At 35.3% G+C, this 27,500-nt stretch overlaps 1 protein-coding gene across 2 annotated transcripts in view; it reads left to right on the top strand.

Moving 5' to 3' along the window:
* The window catches only part of LOC144962409 (uncharacterized), a 144,206-nt gene extending 130,560 nt beyond the window's left edge, over window positions 1-13,646 (top strand). For both annotated transcript variants that reach the window (XM_078895322.1, XM_078895321.1), the window contains exons 18-28: window positions 735-842; window positions 1,590-1,764; window positions 2,803-2,871; window positions 3,681-3,782; window positions 4,135-4,254; window positions 4,709-4,811; window positions 6,442-6,536; window positions 7,389-7,502; window positions 8,678-8,820; window positions 9,665-12,535; window positions 13,274-13,646. In XM_078895322.1, the coding sequence (XP_078751448.1) occupies window positions 735-842; window positions 1,590-1,764; window positions 2,803-2,871; window positions 3,681-3,782; window positions 4,135-4,254; window positions 4,709-4,811; window positions 6,442-6,536; window positions 7,389-7,502; window positions 8,678-8,820; window positions 9,665-9,832 (1,197 nt within the window). In that variant the 3' untranslated portion in view covers window positions 9,833-12,535; window positions 13,274-13,646. The remainder of the gene's footprint in view (window positions 1-734; window positions 843-1,589; window positions 1,765-2,802; window positions 2,872-3,680; window positions 3,783-4,134; window positions 4,255-4,708; window positions 4,812-6,441; window positions 6,537-7,388; window positions 7,503-8,677; window positions 8,821-9,664; window positions 12,536-13,273) is intronic.
* Window positions 13,647-27,500: the final 13,854 nt, after the last annotated feature.

Raw genomic sequence — 27,500 nt, 5'->3', positions numbered from 1 at the left:
ACGGGACATGACGCATGTTAGGCGATATTATAATTTCGTCGTCGTCGTAATCGTCACCACCATCAGCATTATGATCAAAAGCATCGCCTTCCCGACCACCGGCTTTACGACCAGATCAACAACAGCAACAACAACAATACCAACTGCTTCGACTACTACTACTACTACTACTACTACTACTACTACTACTACTACTACTACTACTACTACTATTATTATTATTATTATTATTCCTACTAATATTACTGCTACTATTACTACTACTACTACTACTACTACTACTACTACTACTACTACTACTACTACTACTACTACTACTACTACTACTACGATTATTCCTACTAATATTCCTACTACTACTACTACTACTACTACTACTACTACTACTACTACTACTACTACTACTACTACTACTACTACTACTGCTACTACTACTACTACTACTACGACTACTACTACGACTACTACTACTACTACTACTACTACTACTACTACTACTACTACTACTACTACTACTACTACTACTACTACCACTGTAACAACAATTTGTTTCATATATAATGTTGCACATTACATCAAATTCTTCCTCCTCCGCCATCATATTATACACCATCATTCATACCATCACACCATGAAACAGATTGCTTGAATCATTTTCACTAAATCCTAGTGGAGGATCATCATCGATTCTGGCCCATGATATCACGGTCTATTTATTTTTGCTAATCCTGCAGCTGATGTCTAAATCAGTGGCCTTTTGTGTTTGGAATAGTGATAACAGGGGCGACATATTCCTAGGGGAGGTTCTCGTAGACTTGGTGGATACTGACCTCTCGGATCAGGTAATTTGATCCCTCTAATTTCCTTTCCTTTCATACACTTTCTCCATCGCTCGCAATTGAGCTCAGCCAATTCTCTCTCTCTCTCTCTCTCTCTCTCTCTCTCTCTCTCTCTCTCTCCCTCTCTCTCTCTCTCTATCTATCTATCTATCTCCATCTCTATCTCTATCTATCTCCCTCCCCCCCTCTCTCTCTCCTTTGTTTTTCCTTTCTTTCTTGCTCTCTCTCTCATGTACAGACGCTTCCCCCTTCTCTCTCTCCCTTTCTCTCTCTCTCTCTCTCGCTCTCTCTCTCTCTCTCTCTCTCTCTCTCTCTTCCTCTCACTCTCTATCTCCACATTTCTCTTCATTAATATGTCTCTATATCTCTATTTATCCCTATTTCTCTTTCCCCCCTTTATTTCGCATTCTATTTCTCTAATTTCCTATCCATCCACCCATTCATCAATTTATATATCTTTCTTTCTCTCCATCTCTTTATATATATATATATATATATATATATATATATATATGTCCGTCTGTCTATATTCCATATATATGTATATACACACACACACACATATATATATACATATATATATATATATATATATATATATATATATATATATATATATATATATATTTCTTATCTAATTCACTTTTTTTCGTCTTTAAATTTGATCTTTCCTATACCAGACAGTGGGGTGATAGATTTCTTATCTAATTCACTTTTATTCGTCTTTAAATTTTATCTTTCCTATAACAGACAGTGTGGTACCAGCTGCAGGATCACGATGAAAACAGCTCTGTTCTCCCTACCCGTGGGCATCGGAGGTCCACAAGCATGTCTGAAAGCTTGACCAGCGGATCTTTTCACTTTATCTCACCTGCTGTCTCGCCTGAAGTGCCTTCCTACCGACATCTCCATAGTTCGCCATCTCGTGAGTATAGAAATAACAAAATTGACGTCACTCAGCTCTTTGTTATTGTTTTAGCCATTTTTATGAGTAATTCTCACTAGATCCTGTTAATCAGACTCAAACGTTCAAGGTTATACATAGCTTTGTGTGTTGGTGCGTTATATCCGGCTAGCGAATGTTGAGGGTATTTTGGCTAACCGCAAGACATCAATAATTCTAATTCTTTATTAAGTGCCTGAGTGCAACGGTTAATAAGACTTTTGTCATTTTGATCGGAATATGATAGGACGAAATGTTTTTTTCTTATGTTTTCGAGGGTTCACCGTCTCGTTAATGTAGTAAGACTTTTTGTAACTTTTTTTTTCAATTGATGTCTGGGGCATTTTTGAAGCTGATGCTTTGATGTTTATAAATAAGTAAATGATTGTAAATGATATGCAAGTGCAACGCGTTGTCATAATAAAGGCTCTTAAAGAGAAATAGAATATGCTTTAAAACTATTATGATGATTTAAAATAAATAGATTGACTTCTTAGAAGATGCCCTATTAATCCCAATTGAGAAATTTATCATAAGAATTGAATTTCAGATCGGATTGAACCTACTGGAGCATCAAACTTCATGCAGTGCAGTAAAGAGAACAACAGATATTAGGTTTCCTAACCAGAGGGAAACATAGAGTTGCCAAAAGCTTGGACTTAAATCAGCTTCCTTTGAAAATCACATCTAAATTAAAGGTGACTTTTCGCCTGAGTCGAGTTTTCCTGATCCCTCGGCCTACTCAGAGCGAGTGCATCACTGGATTTGGCAGATCTGTCGCGAAGAGCTGTGTGATAGAATAGCATCTTGTCCAAAGGGAAGCAAACAAGTGTTGTTCGTTTAACGCGACAGAAACAGAGATGAACCCGAAACAATTCTGGATGGTTTCAATTTTGTTATTATGTGATTCGTTACGTCGCTTGTTTTTCTCTTTTTTAATCATAAGCCTAACATTTTCTCCTCATCATTTATTATTAATTCTATGTTTTGTTACATAATGGTATTGCTTTCATTTTTCAGTCGGCGCCAATGCCTCGCCTGTGCCTTCATTCTCAAGAGTGGGCTCAAGGGAGTTCCATTTGAATAGTGGTAAGATGTCAATTTTTAGTATATTACGAGCCAATCCTTTTATATTTCAAATATATTTATACATTCAAAGTCTTTGGCTATAAATATATAGCCATCAAAAATCAAAAGTAAACTTTAAAATGTTGATTCTAGGAGATATCAGGGATTGCTTAATGTGAATGTTGCAGCATTATTGTGTTAATTCACTGACAAGCTATCTCAATTGATAATTCTCCACTTTGTCAAACGCCCTGCATAATTGTGACGCGTGTTTGCCATCCGACCTTAAATTTCTTAGTATACATGATCGAGTCACCTGTTTAATAATTTCAAACATAAAAAAAAAAAACTGATGACCTTGATTGTTTTTAAAGTATTCTTGAGCAGGCGGACTAATCTGCAGCATTCTAAAAATCATTTTATTTTCATTTTGGTCTGAAAACATTTGCGTTAAATGTCGATTGATTAAATTGGGCATAAGACGATTTGTCATAGAACATTGCCAAAATATCCCAAACCTGAGAATTCTTTCTGAGAAAAATGAATGAAAACGTTGTCAGAGATAGGCAATTAAATTACATTTCATATGGCACTAACACATTACGTAATTTCGTTTGAAAACAAACCCATCCCGCACCCAGAGAAGAAAATTCAGACAAATTGTCTAATTTAAAGACACTGGGCTGAAACTTTCAAAATATTTTTTGACAGTCAATTTAATAACTCCCTATTTAGTACTTAAGCGTAAGGGAGATTTTGTTCATTTAACCAAATAAGAAAAGACATCTACAGTTGCTAATTTAAAGTCTATTTTGCTTTCTTTTGCCCAGCCTCCCAGCCCGACACGTTCACAACAAAAGTGAGAAAGAAAATGAGGAACACAGTCAACAAGATGTCGTCTCTGTCTCTTTCTGACAAGAGGGAATGTTCAGGTTTTTGCATACTCTTTTCTTATTGCATGTTTTGTTATTTTGTTTGAAATATAATTTTGGAATTGTTTTAGATTGCACAATAATTTAATGACATAAGAGGAATACAATAAACATTTATGCGATAGAATTATGCGTTTATTTACGTGCTCCGTTTGTGCTCGGCAAATCACATTTGTGAGCAATACACAAACTAATACATAATGCTTGCCACAAATATTTTTATAGTTATATAGAATGTAATGAACATATTATCTCACATGGCAAGGTAATATAAGGAAAAACAACAGCAAACAAGAGTGTAAAGTCAAAGGCAATATATACAAATACGATATCTTTTCTCTAACCCCTCTAGATGACAGCACAGTCACTGACAACATCCAACGATATTCCAGTAGAAGCGACAGGGGTCCAAATACTAGGAGTCCCAATGCTCTCAAAAAGCGACAGAACTCCAGGGAACATTCCAGGGATTGTAAGTTATTTAACTGTTCATTTACTTCTGCGTGTTGAAATTTCCAAAGTGAACTTAATCATTGGGATTGAAACAAAGTTCAGATTTAGCATAGTTTAGATTACACTGAATTCTGGAAATGATTTCAATAAACATCTAGACGCCTATTATTAGTATGGAAAAAATTAGATTCAATTTATTTTTAAATATTGGAGATATTCTCTTTTTTCTTGTTTGTTAGAATAACAATATTTAGACACTTTAAATATCATTTGATGACCCAAGGGTTCAACTCCCCGTTCCCGCAATAAACAAATATTCTCTTTTGTCTTCTAGCACTTCTCTACTCACCTGTCATAACAAATAAATAGATTGGACATGTTGCCTTGGCATGCATGGAATAGTAACAATTTTGAAATAAATAATACATTGATGTATGTTTATCTTTTCACTTTTATTTCATCTACCTCCTTAGACTCTAGTATGGATCTGCTAGCCCCTCCAAAGTCCCTAAGCCGTACCAACAGTGCCTCAAGTTTTTTCATGTCGGAAGATGAAGAGAGTAGGAGAGGTTTAAGGTATGTGTACTGTGTGGCAATAATTAAAGAGTATTAATCACAAATATTATTTATCTTATCTTCTCAAAGGCTAACCAGGATTATATATATATATATTTTATATATATATATATATATGTATATATATATATATATATGTATATATATATATATTAAATATATATATGTATATATATATATATATATATATAATATATAATATATATATATATACATATATATGTGTATATCCTGTCAATAACAATACATGACATGATGTTGAAACTATCTTAATATATCCCATTTATCTTTTATTATGACAAATATTAATCATATTCGTTTCTATTTTTACGTGCGTGGTTTTCAACCAGTACACCTCGGATATCAGTCTAAATCTTTGTTGTTTAAGTTGACAATTCAAATCAAATCAAAGCGATACGTGACTCACTACGTCAATATTTCATTATGTTGTAGGAAACCAGAAGCAGACAATCGAGTTTAATGTCTAAACAATATGAATTTGCTCCCATAGTGGGCAGGGGAGTCCTAGCTGGGAGGGAAACAGTCAAACGCATAGTGATTGTTTTGGGAGATGATATGTTTTTCCTTGTAAATCATCTCTCTGTTATGTATTATTATTTTTGTTATTTTGAATGCATAATGTAGGCATTTGAGTGTATTCCTCTTTTGTGCTTGTGTCCGGATGAGACTTATAGGGATCTCAAAATACGTACATTGGTGGTATACACTTGGAATCTACATCTGATCCCTATTTGTTCCCAGTTCCCCTATGTCTTACCTTTTCTTGGGTGCTTTAATTGTAATTCTAGAACTTTTTACTTTCCCATTGTCGTCCTTTTTACTGGCGCTGATATAACCTAAATGTGCTGCAAACAAAACAATATGAATTAGGGAAACTCATCCTCTAAGCTCCACGCCTGTCCAGGGCTTCGGAGGCTTCATGAGTTATATCTGTCCGGAGATCGTCAACGGGGAATTTACGTTATTTCAACTATCAGAAACAAAATTTTCTCTCACAAATAAAGGCATTTATAACGTGAGCTATAAATTGAATTTTAAGCACCAGGTTGACTCCGACATAACAGGCTTTGAGACTGTGTGTGTACATATGGTCGCAACTTAGTTATTCAAATAAACACAATATTTGTCAACATACCGATTGAAGACATGACTCAGGATTTTACTAAATTTTGACATTTTCTTGGAAAATAGAATAATTAGTTATGTCTTTGAGGGAAATATTGTCATTTACAAAATTTGTTTATCTAGTCGTTTATTGTTTTTTCACGCATATTTTTAATGACAAGCGGAAAACAGTAAAGTGATGGTTGCCTTGCTCTTCTACGATTTTTACGAAATTTTGAAATTTTCGTGGAAAGTAGAATAAATGTTTGAGTGTTGAAAGGACGGAGTGTCAGTGAATATATTTCTCTAATCGTTTAACACTCACCATGCTGATTAAAAAATGAGAGTATTTATATAAAACATTATCCACAAAACGTGATCAAAGGGCTTTACAATGGGAACAGCAACACTTAAACATAAAGGTCGATACATGTTACCTTGTAGGCGATAGTACATTGTAATGATAACAATTTCATTGCTGGTTGCCTTAATCTTGTCTCTACAGTATATCCTCTGTGACACCAGACCGACCTCCACCAGAAGGAGATGACATTACCTCTATCCTTGGACCAGGACAAATACCACCTAAACCGTCGGCAGGTGAGGTTTTGAAATGTATATCCTATTTTTTTTTCAACGGTTTTGGTTTCATACATTTCATCAAACCCATTGCTTCATAGCTGTTATTAACATTTTTGAGAGATGACTTTTCTAGTTGAAGTTCTGTCAATCAAAGCATCTCTGAATTGAAGTTCCCTTCCCTTCATTTTGAATTGGCCCTGATGTGTTCTTTTTTCTTAACTTTTTAAAACAAAAGTCAGATAAAAACTCAAAACTCATAGCACGCTACAAGCTCCAACGTTCATTTGTTTGTTAATTGACGAAGTCTTATTTGGTCAAAGTGCAAAGTCTTAAGATCTTGACAAAAGAATAATTATACCACCGGTTTTTATTGATGTCATCTCGTAATAGTATAAGACGTATTATACTGACTGAACTAACAGTGGAATACCCGAAACAAAACTTTATTATGTTGCTTTAGTACAATGTATTAATTGTGTGATTTATAAATAGAATAAACCACAAGTAAACGAAGTAAAGTGTCAAGCAAAAAGCAAAAACGGTGGCATTATAACCTAGGCATTCCATTCATGAATATATATATTCCATCAAAAATGTCTGATGTCAACAGGAATCATACTTGTTATCAAGATTGAGCGATTTGAGGTTACAACCTTGCCCAAGGAAAAACACAAAAGTGCCTGAAATCGCTTTGAGGTCACAGTACAATTCTTTACCCACCTTCCCCGGCATTAAATTAGGTCTACTTTGATTAGTATATGGCAAATGGATGAATTATTATTGTTTTTGAAGTTTGTTCAAATACCAGCAGAAATGAAATTATTCCGTTAATGTCAACAACTGTTTACACGAAATAATATGTTTTGACAGAGACCAGTGTGTGTGGTGACATCAAATTGGGATTCATGGTCTCCAAAGGTCAACTAGAAGTCGACATTATTTGTGCTGCTGGTTTACTTAAATCTGGGATGCAACAAGCCCCAGGTGAGATAATATTATATGTAATAATGAAGGTGTCTAAGGTGGAACCCATGCAATCCGATTTCACATAATGTGAGCTCAATGAGTATCACACTCAATGGACCGTAATCTTAAATTCCATTTACTTTATGATACATTTGTGGTTAATCAAGTTATTGTGTTTTGCCCATGAACTATCCAAGTTTCGTTCAAAAATTTCAAAACATTTTTAATAGTTAGATTACTGACTTCCTGGTCGTAATGAAATTTAATTTCTTTAATTTTGATAAGTTGTCTTAATTCAGATGGACATTCAAACTATTTTAACTAACCATGGTAATGGGTGAATCAGTAACATAAGTCGTTCTTGCCATTCTTAAATACCGGTTACCGTTTTTTAACATGAATTTTACTTGATATATGCGTATTTTTTATGAGTAAGTACGTGCGATATTCTCTTCTCTTCCTTTTCTTCTTTTATCTACCCGTTTCTGCATTGACAAACGTTTTTAAAATATGTGGATTGAATATAGATATAACGCTTTGTTTAGATTTGCACCATTCATGTCGTCATGTGGTAATTCATATTCACCCAATATCGAAGCTTACTCAATGTCTCAATCATCTCTGTGTTGAATGTTTGTGTTGAGAATAGAGCTTATCAGTTTATCCCCTATGTCGCCAACACACATTCGTGGTGTTTGTTCGTTGACCCCATGACCTAAACAAGTTGCGAGAGGGACTCCAGACAGTTACTACTTTTGACACCACTTTTTGTGGAGTGATGGACGGCGTCGATCGTAGCGCGTTCCTCTCTTGGCCAGGCGGAGTTGCCGTATCAGTCGGATCTTGGGTTCGAATACTCATCGCCGCAAAATCTTTATTCGTACCGTATCGTATCGTTTAAAAGCTAATGGATTCTAAAACTTTTAAATGCTCTGTGTAACTTTTATACATAGATACAATTTATCAATGATGATAATAAAGAGTATTATAAAATTTCTCAATGTCTTCTGGTACTTTTCTACTCACTTAATTCATTGCCATGTGGTTAAGAAAATATAGGTGACACCAAAACTTTTTTTAACCACTCAAATCAAATTTAGCAGATTAAATTCTGTTTATATTTCACAGTCATTTTACTTACGATTCCATGAGCTTTCTCAATTTGTTACAAAGCTGCTTTCCTATATTTCCAGATACTTATGTGAAAACATATTTGGTCGAAGGCAAGAAAGTGATACAGAGGAAGAAGACTTTGATCGTAAAGGCGTCCTTTGATCCTGTTTACAGAAAGAAGATCAAATACTCAGCTTGCAATGTTCATGGTAGAATTATGAAGGTGAGTAAATTTGTCTTTATTATGATTTTTACAAGGAGTTGCCTCAAAAAATTATATGACAAGTCAGTCCAGCTCAAACTACGGTTTGCAACGTAACAGAGAAGAATGGGATTTAGTACAGTTATTTAAATGTTGTTTTATGTGAAGTGCAACTAAGATTCATTGTCATTTTAATGTAATGGAAAGTTCCATATCAATGTGGTATGGACCTGGATTGGTCACATAACAGTACAAGGCTAATTCTTTTCTAAGTCACTTTTACCTTCGCTAGATATTATGAAATCCATAGTTCAGAATAAAGTAGTAAAAACGATCTAGGAACAAACCCACATAATTTATTGAACGAAGGGGTTTGTGGAGCTGATGTCTATTCTGTTTTCTGTAATGTTGAACAGAAAATAAAATAAAATTGTCTGCTACCTTTTTGATATGACACTGATCTATTGCGATGTACTCCCCCCCCCCCCCACCACCACAGATAAAACATAATAACATAATAAATTACACACATTAAATTACACCTATTAAATCAAATTCATTATCACTCGAAAATACGTTATCAACCGAGACCTGCATCACCATAATAATCTTCTATTTTGTGTACAGTCGTGTTTTCTATCGTATTTTTCCTTTTTGTATGTTGGGGAGGGGGTGGGGGTATTTTCTTATGCTCTTAAATTCTTATATCCATCCAAGACTTCTTGTATTTTGTTACTCTTACGTGTATCAACCTATCAATGAGATTGTAAAATATCTATTTGTTTTATTTTAATCGACCAACGTGTCAAACCAATTAATTCTTATATTTCATTTTCATCTTATTCAACTGTCCAATCAAACTCAGATTGATGTGTGGGAGAAAGTTGGAAGCTTTGAGAAAAAAGTCTGCCGTGGAGAAGTATTAGTCAAGTTGGACGGCCTTGACCTTTCCACTCACACTATGGCATGGTACAAGCTGTTTCAGATGAATGCCACAGACTATGGCTCGGACGAATTCTTGAGTTCCTGGTGACAGAGAAAGTGGCAATTGCTGTGTGAATTCAAATGTTACAAATTAAACTCAAACCTGATAAAATCGGTGAAGTGTTCAAGCATTTGCTTTCCAAATGTTTAAGTTATGATATACGCACTGTGATGGATCGTAGATTTACAAAACTTGGTGACAGCAAAACTTATCACACATTTCTTCAGAAAGGATTGATATCAACATGCGAGTGCTAAATGTGATTCACAAGAACAGTGTTTTGTCTGGTATCAAATTCAAGCTGTATAGACCAGAGTCAGTGATCGGATGGATGACAATAAACGCAAAATTCTGGCGCCAGACCTCACTCGACTCAGATGTAAATGAGCATCTGGCTCTGGGCACTGACTGATGTGGTAACTACTAGTTCAAAAAAGACTATTGGAAGGCGACTTGTACATTTTGGGGGAAACAACTAAATAAAGTATGTAAAACGCATTGACCTTGATGAATCCTTTGAAATGTGTGATCAACAATCTCACAGCGGTATTATATCGGAGAAAACAAGACACAAAATACGGAATTTTAAGTCTAAATTATGAACTCCGAGTGAGATTGATAAGCTTTCTCAGTTAACTGCTCTAGTCTGGAAAGACACTATTTAAAAGTTTGGTCAGAAGACTCATTCTTCAAATATCGATCGATTTAAGTGACTTCTCGAGGTCCCAGGTTTAAGAGTTTTTGCCATGGTGATGGTCATTTAAATCAATCGATATTTTGAAGAGCGTGTTTTCAGGCCAGATTCTTTAATACCTGTTTTTATTTTAGAGTAGAGCCATTAACGGGTCAATTAACGAAGACTGAACGCTACTTCGTGAATTGCAAAAGCTAGAATTATATTACCATAGTAATTTGACTTTAAATTTAAGTTTAAATTTTCAGGATAAGTTCACGTCAGCATAATTTTTTAAGACAGTCGATCATATTGTATAAACATGTCATATTTATTTATTCATTTATTTATTTACTCAGCATAACTTGCGCATCGAATATGTCAAATAAAACACTTTACGCAAACATATAATTCCAATATTAGAAGCCCGATGAAAAGTGTGTATTCAAATACTTTTCTTTTCAGTCATTAACGTGATCCGTTTTATAATATTCAGAAAAGGCAAAATATCGTGAAAAAAGTATTTTTGAGCAACATTTACGGGAAAGAAAGTAAGGGGTTGAAGATATGTTACTGTACGTTAACTTGATAGCTGAATGAGCGCCTGAGATTAAAGTCAGGTGTGATAAGTATGACATTGTGAAATATCCTGAGCATTGTGAAATTCTGGAAAAATCACTTACGTAAAGAAAAATATTAGAAGCCCGATGAAACGTGTGTGTTCAAATACATTTTTTCCAGTCCATTTCATAGCATTCAGGAAAGACATTATCGTGAGAAAAAATATTTTGAGGAAAATTGCTGAGAAAGGAAGCAAGACGTTGAAAGCGAATAAGCTAGGTCACAGGACATCATTAACTTGGGAGACGAGAGAATTAATTGACCGACTGAGATTTAAATTAGATAGGTGTGATAAATATAGCATTATGAAATACATTGAGCATTGTGAACTTGTGGAAAAAAAGCACTTTATGCAAAGACAACAGTAAATTCTAATATGAGAAACCCAATGAAACTCCTGTCTTAAACCACTTTTTTCAGTCATTAATATGACTGAGGACACCCTCATCCATTCAATAATATTCAGAAAAGGCAATAACGTGAAAAGGGTATTTTTATTTTTAAAATGGTGGGAATGGAGGCTAGAGGTAGAAAGCGGAAAAAACCATGTCACAGGACGTAACCTGAGATATGAATGAAACATACGTGGAGTTCTTGAGACTTCCAGAAAATAGCGAGAATTGGAGAGTCACGATGGCCGACAGACTCATGGTGAAAGATGACGGAATGATAAAAATGTTGTTGATTGAAGCTTGAAGGAATAAATAACGATAGTCCAATGGAATGGGAGCTTTACTTGAATCACCAAAGACAGATGATGTGGACGTTGTGGGGTTTCCCATTTATCAACAAAATGCAATGAATGAATACTAAAACGAATAAGAGATGTGATAATGACATTGTGGTGAAAGAACACAACAATGATGGGCCCCTGATCCTAAGTGCTCCGACCTAATGATGTTCAACTTTTTCTCGAACTTAATTTCGTTTCAGAAGTACTCCAGTTCCTCTCCTCTTTCTCTTTTCATGTGTAATTAAAAGTACGTGTAATGAAGCCCAGTGACCAGCGTTGGATAGTCAATGCCGGACATTGTAAGAGTCCCGGTATAAACATGGGGCTGGGATTAAAATTAGATGTAATACATAAAGGTGGTGAAATACACTGAGAATTGTGAAATATCGGAAATGCTCTTTATAGTCTAAATGAAAAAAAATACAACAAATCATGTCAATCAAATTTTTTTCTAGGTATCAGAACTACTGATGTTATAGTATTTGAGCCTAATTAAGCCATGATGCTTAATAACAAAAGTACATGCATTAGAATAATGCATTTGTTATTTCGCGGAGGACTCTCTCGAGGCAAATTCTTTATCTTTTTGATTATTTTAATTTTTTTTCTCTCTCTGCTCTCTTTCACCCAACATCTGAATTGTTTACGAAATGTGCATAAAATGTAAATAGATCGATTACTTTGGTTTTGAATGACATGGACAAAACACTCTTTCTATTAAGGGGCGGTTTGGGTCTTTTCTAAAAAAAATGTTAATTACCTATATTGGGCGGTTTTAATCATTCTGTATCATCAATATAGGTTAAAAAACAACATTTATGGTGAAAAATTTTAATTATCTGTGTTCATACCCATTTTGCGACCTAATTTGGGGGTCTGACATAAAAAAATATAACAATCTTGTGGCAAACGTTCCACAAAAACTAATGAAGGAATGACCTCCATATTCTTCCCTCTTGTCAACATTGTACCATAGTGTGTCACCATAGAGAGATTTTACGGCTTTAGCTTATGGAATTTTTATTAGATCATTACAAAATTGAGAATCAAAATATTATGACAAAATTGATGTAAAAAATTCAGATTTAGGATTATAATTTAAAATTCACAAATCTTATCAAAAAAATCTCTCTATGGTGACACAATACATTATCTGTGTGATGACTGTGGAAATTTTCAGACAATTTCATTGAATAGATTCTGAGAAACGTTTGACACAGTTTCCCGTACCGTTAGAAAAATGACATATTGAGAAAATAGCAAAATGGCTTCCCGTTTTTCACACATTTCGTACTACCTGTACCATTTTCGACTGTGTTTTTCGTGCCTTTATAGTCTACTTTAAGAATTTGGACTTCAATTATATTATTTCTAAGATAATAAAATATCATTTTCCACCAAAATCTCAAAATCAAATTTTTGAAGGATTTTCCTAATAATTAGACCCAAACCGCCCCTTAAGTGTTATTATTATTATTATCATCATCATCATCATCATCATCATCATCATCATCATCATCATCATCATCATCATCATCATCATCATCATCATCATCATTATTGCCATTAACATCACCAGTATCATTATCATTATTATTCTATTATTATCATTATTATCATTTTTATCAATATCATCATCATCATCATCATCATCATCATCATACTCATCATCATCATCATCATCATCATCATCATCATCATCATCATCATCATCATCATCATCGTAATCATTATACATATTAATATATCAAATTTTCTGTTTCGAATATTGTATAGCAAAATGAAAACCGATGTGTCTTCGTGAAGAAAATATACAAAACATAGCTGATATCAAATCGTTTTCATTGTTGTTGTTTTCATACTTTGGTTATTTTTTAGTAACGCCTGGCTGTGACAATAAAAGAAACTCTTTTCGTACCGTTATTAAGTATAACCCCGCTTCCAACAGTTTCTTTGGGTTAAGAAAATCATATCCAAAATACAGTACAGAGCCTGGCACCTGGTAATTAACAGGAATGGCTTCTCAAGTTGTCCCTCCATATGGGTTTCCCATTAAAATTTATCAACAAAATACGATGAGTGAAACACTAAAACGAATAAGAGATGTGAGAATCACATTGTGGTGAAAAACCACAACACTGATGGAAAAGATAAAATGCTCTTTTGTAAGGAAGCACTTCTTGCCGACAATGAACCTCGTGTGGAAATTGAGAAGTCATCAAAAGCATCTGATCCTAAGTGCTCCCTCCTAATGATGGTCACCTATTTATCAAACTTAATTTATTTTCAGAAGTACTCGAGCGTGGGAAACGGACAATAGCAATCGCTTGCTACCCTTTAGATAGGACGCTAGTCTATCGCAAAATACTTTCCGCCAGATCTAACAGACCCAGTTACCCATTCACTGCTGGATGAACAGTGGGGTCAGAATAAATATCGACTGCACCTGGAATCGATCTCAGTCACTTTGCGTGTGAAGCGAGTGCTCTACCAACTGAGCTATCGGGACCCCCGGAATGAATTAGATAAAAAAGTATGATTTTTAAAGTCAAAAAGGTCAGAATAGGCAACAAACGTGTTATGTCAAAATACCGGTCCTAATCTCATAGGAAGTATAAATCCACTCCTCCGGACTACTGGATGCATATCGTGTGTAAATGATATTCTGGTTTGAGAGTGATGGCATTTTATTTTCTAGTCTAAATAAATGCTGGTCGTCAATAAAGAACATCCATTGGGTACCGTTATTTCTATACAAGGTTTAACTTGTCATCCCGTCATGATTTACAATTTTGATATAACATAGTCTATTTATTAGTAAATCATCACTCCCACACGTTTCATGAGTGAAATAATTACAACTCGAATCTTACATCACAGCCTCATTGCACACCGGTCTTTACTAACTCTCACTAACATACTACCTACATCACACTACACAGCGCGAGTCAATGGCCTTAACCATCCTGGCTCAAGACGCGTGCGACGAGGCCTTGACTGAAGTTGGCCATGGATGTTGACCTTGTCAGCTACAGTATTTTGTTTTAATAATTAGATGATAGTCCACTTTTAACAATCTTTGTCCCCTTTCAAAAGTCCAATTTCTCTTTTCCGCACAGTAATTAGCTCTCTCTCTCTCTCTCTCTCTCTCTCTCTCTCTCTCTCTCTCTCTCTCTCTCTCTCTCAACTAGACAACTAGATACCAGAAATAACTTAAGACATGGTCTCACGTGACTTTTCTGATTGATGATAATTGGATTTAGTAGTAGGCAATGGCGGCCATCTTGGTTCTAAACGAAAAAAATCATTACTTTTTATTCTACATGTTGGCTAGAACTTTTCATATGTCTTGTGATCATAATGTATAAAAGTAAAAACATGATCAAATTTATGTTTTTTCCGCCTCTGGATACGCTTTTATGCTCGCCAGAGAAATATTTCATACGGGCATCCGCCATTGTTCCGATAGTTTAGAGCCAGTGTTGCTAAGTTACCATGCGTCATTAGGAAGGAAGTGACTATTGAATCCTATTTAGCAGGCATTTTTCGTATCATTTGTATGGGTTGCAGACACAAAATTACACTTCGGAAATGTTCCAAATGATCAATATGTCTTCACCATATTTCCTGATAAATTTGCCATAACATTGTCAAATTTCAATATCGAATTCCACGTATTAAGCGAGATACAGCAACAAACCAGAAAAAAAAGAAAAAAAAGCGTCTCATATTTTCCTGGGTTTTTTTTTCTCTCTTTGGGATCATCCCAATAAATGACACCTTTGAAAATACATATCTTTTTTATGAATGGATTTACAAAGTTCAAAAAGATTTTTACTCAGTGGAGATAGGGCTATGATTTAATCGTCGTATTTCCCACTAAAATAGAAAACAACCACAAAATTAATAGTCATTGCTACACAAAAAAGACGCCGATTACCAAACGAACGTGAAACGTGAGTAGTTGTTAGAAGTACTCAAGGAAACACATTATGATTCAGTTGGTTCAGCCATTGATTATAACTCACAATTAAGATTTCCCCGTGATCTTCATCTTCGTCATCTTTTATTGAGAATTTTTGGGTTAGTATCAGGCCATAAGTTTACGAAGGCCACGGTACTGGTGACTGTGTTCAACTCTGGACACACCGATAACTTGCTCTTGGATATAATATCTCTATTCTCTGTTTGAACTAAAGACCCCAATGTCTTCATTTCTCTAGAAATATTTGTAAAAGAAGATCTGTTATTTACTAAGTCTTTCTTGATATTTCATTTTACTGCTGATGAACACCTAACACCTTTTCCACCTAACAAAAATGGCAGACTTAAGTGTGGAGGAAAACTGGAGAGTAATGTGGAACAGGGAAAAACCAAGAGGAGGAAACATCATGAAAGATCCAACCAAAAGAGTGCCTGCATTCAATAACGCCAGGAAATACTGGACTTCCTCAAATCGCCTCTTAACTGGACATGGCAGAACTGCAATATGTGAGATGGAAACTTCGAAACAGTGATACCTGCCAGAAATGTCAGGCAGCCCCAGAGACCAGCGATCACATCGTCCTCCACTGCCCAGTCACTAAACTTGAAGGTGGCTACGAAACCGTCCTTAGGGCGGAGGAAGACTTTAGAAGCTGGGTTGAGGAAATAAAATTGGAGGTGTAGCCATACGTTACTACTACTACTACTACTACTACTACTACTACTACTACTACTACTACTACTACTACTACTACTACTGCTAATGAAAGGACTAAAAAGTGTTGCAAGTGACGTAACGCCATTAAAAACAAACAAACACACGTAAATAGAAGGAACGAAGTTGACGTTACTTGGCTCTTTGTTCTTATTTTTTGATGACCTGTTAATGATTAGATCTCATTAAACTGGATTATATCAATAGACTATAAACATTAAAGGTAATACATATTAATCTGTGTTGGTAATGGTATTTTTGATTTGGATAGCGAATTTTGTGAGTATTTTACCTAAACGCATAGCATCAATTGTAATTTATAGATGGTGTATACAAAGCAGTGGAAAGATTATATCGTCCCAGTTCCTTGACCTTTCTTGTCTCTCATCTCCCAAGATTAAAATCGATATCTCTATTTCTTCTGTGCTTTAAGGATGGGGGACACCACATAACACTACAGGGTGTTTTACTCTGCTATACTATGAAAGTGAAAAATCAAAAGGATTACGTCCCTTGCATAACAAATCCGCGATGAATGAACAAACGAACGTATAAATCATAAATATAATATTTTAAAAATTTTTTATGAAGACTCTGAATATCACATATTATCGCGAAGTCCCAGGTTCAAATGTTTTTGCCAAGATGAGGGTCATTTAAATCGATCAATATTTGACGGAAGAGTTTTCTGACCATGAAGGACGAGTTTTTCCAGAGTACGGGAGATAACTGGTTATAGAGAGATGAGTACCTATATTTGATTACGATAAACTATATTAGTAAAAACAAGATGGTAGTAAATCAATTAATATTAACATCGGCAATAGTATAAATACTACAAATACCTATATCAAAACGACTATAATCATCATTTTTATTTATACCGTATCTATACCGTGTAGATTAGTTATTGCCTACGCTTACATTTATCAAATTAATGCTTGGCAGCGGCCTACTTTCAATCTTTTATCTCTGTTCTCACCATATTCACTTCAAAATCAGATAACGTTAATATTTTACATCTGACATCATGCAATCAGAGATAGAAGATCGAAAGTAGGCCGCTGCCAAGCATTCGATAAATAAATGTAAGCGTATAATTTTCTTTTTTTTCTTCTGATTTTTAAAAATATCGTATTGTATCGTATCGTTTAAGAGCTAATAGGTTCTAAAAACCATTAGATGCTTTGTGTAACTTGTATGCATAGAAACAATTTATCAATTATATAAATAGTACTCAATGTCAATTAATTGAAATTATTGAGAATTAAGAGTTAAGGCAGACCAAGAGAAACATATTTGAATAGTTTGAACTGCTGGGTGACAAAGAAAGAGAAGAAGAATACATAAATACTTGACATATTCAATATTCGTAGTATAATTAACTCTATCTACAATCATTTACAAATAATTGATATACAAAATACAATAATATCCTATGTCATGTTACATTATTCGTCAAAATCAAATATTATGTTGGTAAGCTCTTTATCAATGGAATTCTTAAAATTATTAATTGAATTATAATTTTCTGTCTCACACTTTAGATTATTCCAAATTGTCACAGTCATTTGAATTTGATTATTTTTCCTTATAGACAAATTACATCTTTCAACAAATATCTTAAACGTATCTCCGCTAGTGTTTGTAACATGCGAATACTACTTTAAAAATCATTTAATCTAAATTGTACGAACCATGCATGAGTCTATATATATATGAATAAGATCATCTCTTATTCTATGATATTTTAGTGAAGGCAAATTTAGATACTTTAATCTTTCTAAATGGCATAGATGTCGAATTTCAGGTAAAAGTCTCGTAGCCGAGTAGTACGTTCTCAATGTTAAAGACTGTCGCTTAAATAAGGGGCTCCAAATACTATTTCCATACTTTAGACAAGGCCTTGTGACAGACTTATAAAGATGGAAAACGTTTTTAAATCAAGACAGCTAAAGCTTCTGTATATAATCCCACAAGCTTGTTCGATCTTTTTATACAATCACATATTATAATATGTTATATTCGGTCTTGATAAAATGAAATAAATGGACGTCTTCATTATTACACCGACACTATCTGCTTTAACCCTGCTGTCGCAAACGACATTTTTTGTGGGTCAAGATTATTAGGCTGAGTCACAACTGGTTGCGCCCAAGTTGGTTTAATGCGTCATATATTTTGGAAGGTATTAACCCAATCTTGAGTCTACGAAAGCAACGCAGCTGGATCTTCTTCATCTTCTTCTTCTTCTTCTTCTTCTTCTTCTTCTTCTTCTTCTTCTTCTTCTTCTTCTTCTTCTTCTGCTTCTTCTTCTTCTTCTTCTTCTTCTTCTACATCATCATCATCATCATCATCATCATCATCATCATCATCATCATCATCATCATCATCATCATCATCATCATCATCATATTCTTCTTCCCCTGTTTGGATGTCTCCCACTTCTTTACATCTTACCCAAAGCGAGATATAATCTTCTATATCCACTATAACATTGAAATAATTGTCTTTTCCGTGAAAATGGAACTCAATAAATTATTTGGAGATGATGTCATCTAATGGCCTGATATAGAGTGAGAATAAAGAGGGTCCCAGAACTGATCTCGGAGGTAAACCAAAAGAGAGGAGAAAAGGAGAAGAGCAGTCATGTCGATTTACAGATATTGTCTGACTCCTGGTAGACTCCCAGTCAAAAACAGAACCCTCGAATCAATATATTGTCTTTCGTCTGTCAATTAAAGGAGTATCTTCTATTGTTTCAAATGCAGTACTGAGGTCGAGTCATTTTCTGACATAAAGGATTTATGATTTCATTGACTATAATTCTTATTCAGTTGTAATTTTGAGCGTTCAGTGCACCCTGGGATTATAACATTTATGTATTAGTTGATTTTAATTAAATAAACGGATTTTATTCTTCATGAGACTGATCTTTAGACCTGAGTTCTACATGCCGCCCTACATCTTTCAACATGTTATTATTATTTATATCATTAAATTAATGTTATCGCCAGCGTTTCGAAATGCCAGCAGCGATTCGATACGCCCGTTCTTCCCTGCTGTCCCTAAATAATATAAAACTTACCAGCTTCCCCCATCAATTAATTTTCGATTATGTTATTATAAACAATTGTCATCACATTTGTCGAAAAAAAATCAAAACATGACGAATGAAACGAAAAAGGCAAACATAGACAAAAATAGAAATAGAAGAACTGTCACTGGTTTTATGACATTAAAATATAAAGATATTTTCAACCACAATCGGACTTATGACTTTACAAAAATGTCTCAACAAAAGTACAGCTTTAAATTATTAAACAAGACTGTTGATTTAATGATATTATAACTTTATTAAAAAGTAAGAAAATGTTAAAATAGAATGAAAGGGTTGACAATCAACACGTATCTATTCAGTAACATGTAAAGACAATACAATACACACAAACATATCTTGTCCTATTGTCGTCTCGGGTTTGCTCCTCTGTAATTTTGTAACAGCGTTGCTCTGACTTTTCTTGGTGTGTAGTGGGGATACTTCTTCAATCTGTACCGGTCACGGCCCAACAAATATTGAGAACAACCGTGCTTCTCAGATTTGTTTTACGTCCAACACTTAGCACTATCCTTTTGGATCTAGATAGGGATTTGACCGAACAAGTTCTTAACTGGCACCTTATATCATCACACTCTTTTATGGAGATGTGATATTACGACATAAGTGACTTTTTAATTCGTCACCTAACCGACCAGTATAATATTTTTATGACACAGGTTTTGGTCTCAAGTTTATTACCGAATCGGCCAGTATAACACAGTTTCGGCCTTCTCTGTGTTATACTTTATTGGGACATATTATAGAAACAGATTTGCCTTCTCTGTACTATGATTTTATTGATCTTTATTTTATCGGACTGATATTGCATAAATTTGCCTTCTTTATGCAATGATGTTTTGGTCACCCGTTTACGGACTTACACAGTACAGTAACCTGCACTATGCCTTGCTATTTTCCGGCCCTGAACGTTTTTCACACAATCAACCCTGCATTGTGCGAAGAATAGCAAGTGATGATTTGCAGCCTGCCATTGGTTTATATAACCATGGTGAGTAGTATTCACAGGATGACTGAGAGGCGTTGTCAACACAAGATAGCTTAGCAACAGGTTTGAAAAATAACAACTCATGGTTGCCAAAAGCTAATATCCCATTGAGACTTAAGCTCGTTCTACAGTAACGTGACAAGAACGACAAGACGAGGAAACAGTGGCGGAAGAAAGACGATGAAAAGGATAGAGGTTGTCGTCAATGCATTTGATCGCTTCAACACACCGTCGTGCCAACAAACGGCCATTGAACGAAGACAATCCTTATTACCAATCCAGATAAACAACAGCTCATCGTCTAACAACAGCGGTCATAAACGTCTTATTGTTGGTTGGCTTACGCAAGGTCAGTTACGAAAAAGGAAGCCTTAATTGAAGATACTATTATTGAATGGATATCGACTTTTTTATTATCATGGAAACGTGGCTAAAGAAAAATGATAATAAAATGATTCCTTGAGGATACAATTTCATTGCACTGCATCGCAAAACTGGTCGAGGAGGGTTTTTTTTTAAATTATGCAGAGAGAATTCGTTAAATCTAATAAAAACAAGACGCAATCAAATTACGATACTTTCGAATCTTTAGTTATGACCGTGACGTCGGAAATGAACGAAAAGCACCATATTGTTATTATATTTATAGACCTCCTCCACCCAAAAAGAACAAACTTGCGCAGCACAACAATTTGTTTTGACGAGGTCGATTCGCTTGGGTTAGAAATGTGCACAGCCAGTGGATAAATTCTTATGTTTGGCGATTTAATGTTCATATGGACGATAAAGCGCACGGAAATTGTTTAAAATGAAAGTCACAATATGTAAAGAACTGAACGCATAAGGCTGGTAACATCTTAGACTTAGTGATTTCCAGAAAATATAAAATTATTGACAACATTGACGCTTTGGATCGTTCAATTTCAAATCATAACCTGATTACTGTAAATCTAAAAATTGAATGTAGAACAACCGTCAAGAAAATCATTGCATATCGTAGAACAAAATCCCTAAACATAGAAATATTTCAAGAAGCCATTAAGTCCTTGGATTTACTCGCATCTATTAATAGATTTGATAATGATCATGAAATGGTAAATTTCATTGAAAATTGTGTTCGATAACTATGCCCATTGGTCACAAAAGAAATTACACTATTCAACCAACCACAGAGTGGTATTGCTATGAGATACAAATACTAAAACAGCAACTCAAATCTGCCGAACCGAGTCGGCGACGATGCAAATTATCAAATCTATTTAGGACTAAAAAAACACGACGGAACAAAGTGATTCTACCTTGTAAAAATATATCTTCAAAATAAAATAACAATTGCCAAACGAAACGCACGTGAACTGCTCGTCACTCTGAACAAACTGATTAAGGATCACCCTTCAAATAATTTCGAGGACCCTATTGCTACGCAAATCGTTTCTCTCTACATTTTAGAGGTAACACATCAAGAATTCAGAATGAGTTTGACAAAGAGGAGACAATTGAAAAACAAGCGGGAGGAACTAGTGCAATTCCAGCTGGAGTAGTATTCGACGAACCCATAAAACGGAAGTACTGTCCACGCTGAGACAATACTCTAAAACAACTAAAATATTGAGCTTTTATATATTAGCGCAAGATCCACTAAACGTGCTCAAAGCGCTTTACAAGGGGTCCATGAAGAACAAGCAACACGTAACATATAGTTGTTATGGCGCATTTTGGCGGTTTTATATTCATTCCCGTTGCATTCATAAATTGAGTTGTTTTATTGCACAATTGATTCATTACTTCTTCACTTTTTGCTAGTAACGTGACGTCGTCAACGTAACCTTGGATGGGTAGTGGCATCTGCAGAGAGGTATGGTTTTGTTCGATCCATCTTAGCCATTTGTCTATTCCTTGTTCAAAGACAATAGGATTCCACAGTCTGACGTCACGTCCGCCTAGCAACGAACCGGCTGGCTCTAAACAAAAAAAAATCCGTGCTTGGTCCGGGAAAGGAATAATTCGAAAATCGCTCAAAAAAACAATTTTTATCTTAAATATGGTCCAGTGTTTTGTACCAGATCGTCTGCACCAGTCAGAGAGTCGCTCCTGCAAGTTTTACAGATTTCTAATTGGAGAGGCAGACAAAAAATTGAGGAAAAAGTGGATCACTTAAGTCAGGTAAGCACGCACGCCTCGTCGAACATTTGATAGAGTTCGTAGTCTAGATCTAGGTAAAGTTCTAGCTTACGTAGACCTATATTTTATGATTAAAGTGTACAATTGCACGAAATTATAAATAAAAATACATTCCAAACTAGGTTTTTATTGAAGTTGAAGCAAAAATGATATCTCAATCTACACGTTTTGATGCTGAGGCTGATAGATAAACTATAAACTGAATGAGAGTTCAGTTCTACTGATAAGTGGTAATTTTTTTAAAAGGAGAAAAATAGAAGAAAGAGAAGAAAATATTTGTTAAAATCTTACTTTAAACTCGATACCTTTATGGCAAAATGAAAATAAATAAATAAAATAACGGAAACCCCCCCCCCCCCCTCACGCAGATATTATTCTCTCTCTCTCTCTCTCCCTCTAACACACACACTTTCCTCTTTTTTTGGAAAGTTTCTCTGATTCTCTGCGATGCCTCCCCTCCCCGACAGCCGAGGTGGCAACTCTGTGTGAACAAAGCAAGATGGCGGCAGGGACCTCTCTCCTTTACCAATGCCCGATTGTTGACACTCCAACGTTTTCATCACCGCACTGGCCAGTACAGTACTGACTGAAATAAATAGAAAACGCCAGTCTTGCCCCACTCAACCCCACGATCAACTTTAAATGTGTAAATTTAAGAATTCATATTTTTATATACCTAGTCAAAATCATCAAAAGAAGTAATGAGGGAGGGCGACATTTTGCTGAATGTGCGATTTCATAAAAGACAGGCGAGAGACCCACCAGTAACCTAGTCTCTTGCACACCTTTGATTTATCATGCATTGAGCTGGTGTCAAACAAAGTACTTATCAAATTAAATAATATCAATATGCCCAACAGAATTATTGTTTTTTTTTTAATCTTTTCTTTTCAGGAGAGAGGACAAAGATCCAACATCATCATCAAGAGTGTGTTATTGTCACTTCAGAGATGGTGACAAAGCCAACCTCCCTGAATTGTTTGACAGAAATAAAAATAAATTATTTCCATCAGAGCCAGAAAGAAAGAAAAGTGACACAAGGAATTCCCACCCCATCTCAATTGGCACCAACATCAAGAAGACCACCACCACCACCACCACCACCATCATCATCATCATCATCATCACCATCATCATCATCATCAGCTCAACTCTCTTCATCATCATCACAAAGTCCCACCCTTAAAAAAACCAGATTCCTCATCATCATTATTTTCCTCCTCATCATCTTCCTCATCATCATTATCTTTTCCCTCATCATCATCTCAACTCTCGTCACCATCATCACAGGATTCCATCTTTAAAAAAACAGATTGTAGAACAAGTGAGGATATTTTAAATAGAACAATAAATTTAATTCAAGAACAAGAAATTACAGACAAACATAAGGGAATAGCTAGCTTAAAAAAACAACTTAGTTAGATTCAATGCACTTACACTGTTTCAAGCCTTACAGAAAAAGTTCTTCGAATGGAGACAGGTGTACATTCTTTTAAAATATTTAATATTATTGTTCAATAAGTTGAGTGTTTTAGAGGTAACATTATTTATTATAGTGGATGAGAAGTTCAGGGAGAGACAGTTGCATTAAAAGACAAAATTTTCATTACACTTATGAAACTTAGACAGAACTACACTAACCTTCATATTTCACAATTGTTTAGCGTTAGTGAAAGTACTATAACAAATATTATACAAACTTTTATTCATGTTTTACATAAGGCATAAGCTTCTCTTTGAAAATTTTATGAAGGTTACATGCCCTTCTAGACATAAAAATAAACTATCAGCTCCATCATCATTTTTAAGATTTCTAAATTGCAGAATGATCATTGATTGTACAGCTGACCAAATTGCTATTCCGAAAGAAATGGATAAACAACGGTTAACTTATTCTTCTTATAGGTCCATGAATTCTGTTAAAGCTCTTGTTGGTGTGAGTCCAAATGGTGTGATATCCAGGGTCTGTCTCGGATAACGTCATTGTACAAAATTGTGGATTACTAAAACTTTTAATTTTAAGCCCTGGAGATTTAATTTTAGCAGATAAACTTTTCCTGATTCAAGATATTTTACCTCAAGGAGTAACTGTAAATATCCCTCCCTTTTTACATAATAAATTTACTGAAAATGAGATTTTATTAACAAAAGAAATTGCTTCATGTAGAATTCATGTTGAGAGGGGTAATGGAAGACTGAAAAATGTTAACATCCTCTCATATATTCCAACCATGTTAAGAGAAACATCTGATATTATTTTTCAATTAGTTGCAGCACTTGTCAATCTCCAGTCTCCTCTTATTAAGGAGACTGCATTTTTGTTAGCTTTGCCATTTATTTTGTACAACACACATATTTTGTTCATCATCATCAAATCACCATTCAAAATAATGGTTTTGTAGGTCACCCATACATTATTTTACATGATAAACATGACAAATTATGGCATTGTTGTATTAATGTATCTTCAATGTCATTAACATTGTTAAATAAAATATGACAAATTAGTTTTTGACTGAATCAACCCAAGGCATCATCAAGATAGATCTGTGGAAGTAAAAGAATAAAAGATTCAAATTTAGAGCTGCAACCATGCTCAATAGGCAAAAAACAAACAAACTAATAAAACATCTGTTGTGGTCTTGTGGTATGACACTCGCTTTCAGATCAGAAGGTCCTGGGTTTGGGCCTCGCTCGGCGCATAGTTGAGTCCTTGGAGAAGGCTCTTTACTCACAATCTCTCACCGTACTCAGGTGTCAAATGAGTACCTGGCCATTAACAGCGTTGTCTCTGTCCGAAAAAATTGTAATATCGCCTAACAGCCATCATGTCCCGTCTTACATGTTAAATGTTGCTGTTGGCCAGGGACCCCTTGTAAAGCACTTTGAGCACATTTCGTGGATATTACGCTATATAAAAGCTCAATTAAAAAAAAAATTAAGTGGTTCTTTCATTCATCTTGCTTTGTTGATAAAGGGAAATCCGAAACGTCCATTTTATCTGTTTTCGTATATTATATTGAAGTTCACATTCAATTTCACAATGTTATTGATCTCTTCGAGTTTCAAGCAGCAACATTTACATTACACCTTAACCCAATAGGAAGTTTAGTTTACCGTGACTAACACTGGTCTAAATAAATAAATAAAATTCCCTTTATTCATCCCATAGAGGAAATTTGTCTCTAGGGTCTATTCCCAGGGAAGACTGGAATAACCGCGGTGCAGCGCCGCAAATTGAGCTAGGGCGAGGTGACTTGCTCAAGGCCACACAGCGCAGCGGCGGGTGAACGAACTCGGTACCTTTCTGGTACGAAGCAAAGACCGTACCGCTGATCCACGCTGCCCCTATGCCTACCACATGAAGTATAATAAAATGTCTAGCGTGATTGGTGATTGTGGTGCTCATATGAGTATTATAATAAAGGTTACAATACGATACTAAATAGTATGTAGTAGACTATAGTCAATAGCAACGAAAATTAGCGAAGCAAGACCTCAAAGTCAAAGACTCAAAGTCCGTGGTCCATAAGATAAAAACACAATGATTCAATGACTCTCTCTCTCTCTCTAACTAAAATCGAACGTAAACAGTAAAATCTTTCCATTGGATATACTAAATCAACTTAAACTCAAAGTAAACTGATTATTGTCCAACAGTAGTTTTACGGGGATGTGAGATTTTGAGAGTGAGAGTCAGAAGACGAAATGACTTACCTTCACAGAATACTCTTTATTCTTCGTGCTGGCTTGAACTTTGCCGAACATCATGCCATCTGAGTAAGTGAAATCAAAACATGACCTGACTGATGATGATTTTCACCTCGCGAGACACTTTTATGCTCATTGGAGAAGTATTTCATAAGGGCGGAGATGGCAATAAAGTTAGTGTCGCCATTTTTCTCGATTGTTTAGAGCCAGCCGGTTCGTTACCACGCGTTGCTGCGCGGGATGACGTCACGACTTTTGAAGACTATTAACAGACCATGGACATCCTTGGATTATACCTTTGTCTCTGTAGATTATATTTGTGAGGTGATTTCGGACTTTTACTTGGAATGATGCTTTGTTATAAATATCCTTAGTAATGTTGATGAATACTGAAGGATATGCATATTCATTAAGTTGACGTAGCATGAATTCGTGATCTATACTTCCAAATGCATCTTTTATGTCTACAAAGCATAAATATAATTTTCCCGATGAGTGTAAAAAATCTGATACTGCACATTTTAACGAAAACACATGTTCTTGTAGCCCGTTTCTAGGTAATGAACCTTTCTGTGAAAGTGTCAGTCTCTCCTTGTCGACAATCCATTGCATGTGTCGATTTTGTATGAGTTTCATCAAAGAGCGTGTAGGTAACGATTGTTATGTTACCAAGAGCTCTCACTTCCCGCTTTTGGTGAAGCCACTAATCTTCCGTCTTCTACTCGTATTTTCTTCATTGTATCAGTAAGCCTAGCGCGCATGATACACGCGGAGCACACCCACCTCGCTGTCTCGCCTGGCACGCGACAATAGCATTGCGGTTAAGAGAAGTGAGAGCTCTTGGTATCTACGTTACCCTACACACTCTTTGGTTTCATGAATATTTTATAGGACGTTAGTAATTAGGCGATAGGTCGCCAGTTGTCGACGTTGTCCTTGTTCCCCTTCTTTTTTGGTACCAGTGTTATGATACTGTGTTTCCAGTCTGGGGG

This window comes from Berghia stephanieae, chromosome 1 (genome assembly GCF_034508935.2).
Source record: "Berghia stephanieae isolate SIO BIC M18660-M18661 chromosome 1, UCSD_Bste_1.3, whole genome shotgun sequence".
NCBI lineage: Eukaryota > Metazoa > Mollusca > Gastropoda > Nudibranchia > Aeolidiidae > Berghia > Berghia stephanieae.
Note: the sequence above shows the minus strand (reverse complement) of the source record. Positions and strands in the feature narration are given on the sequence as shown.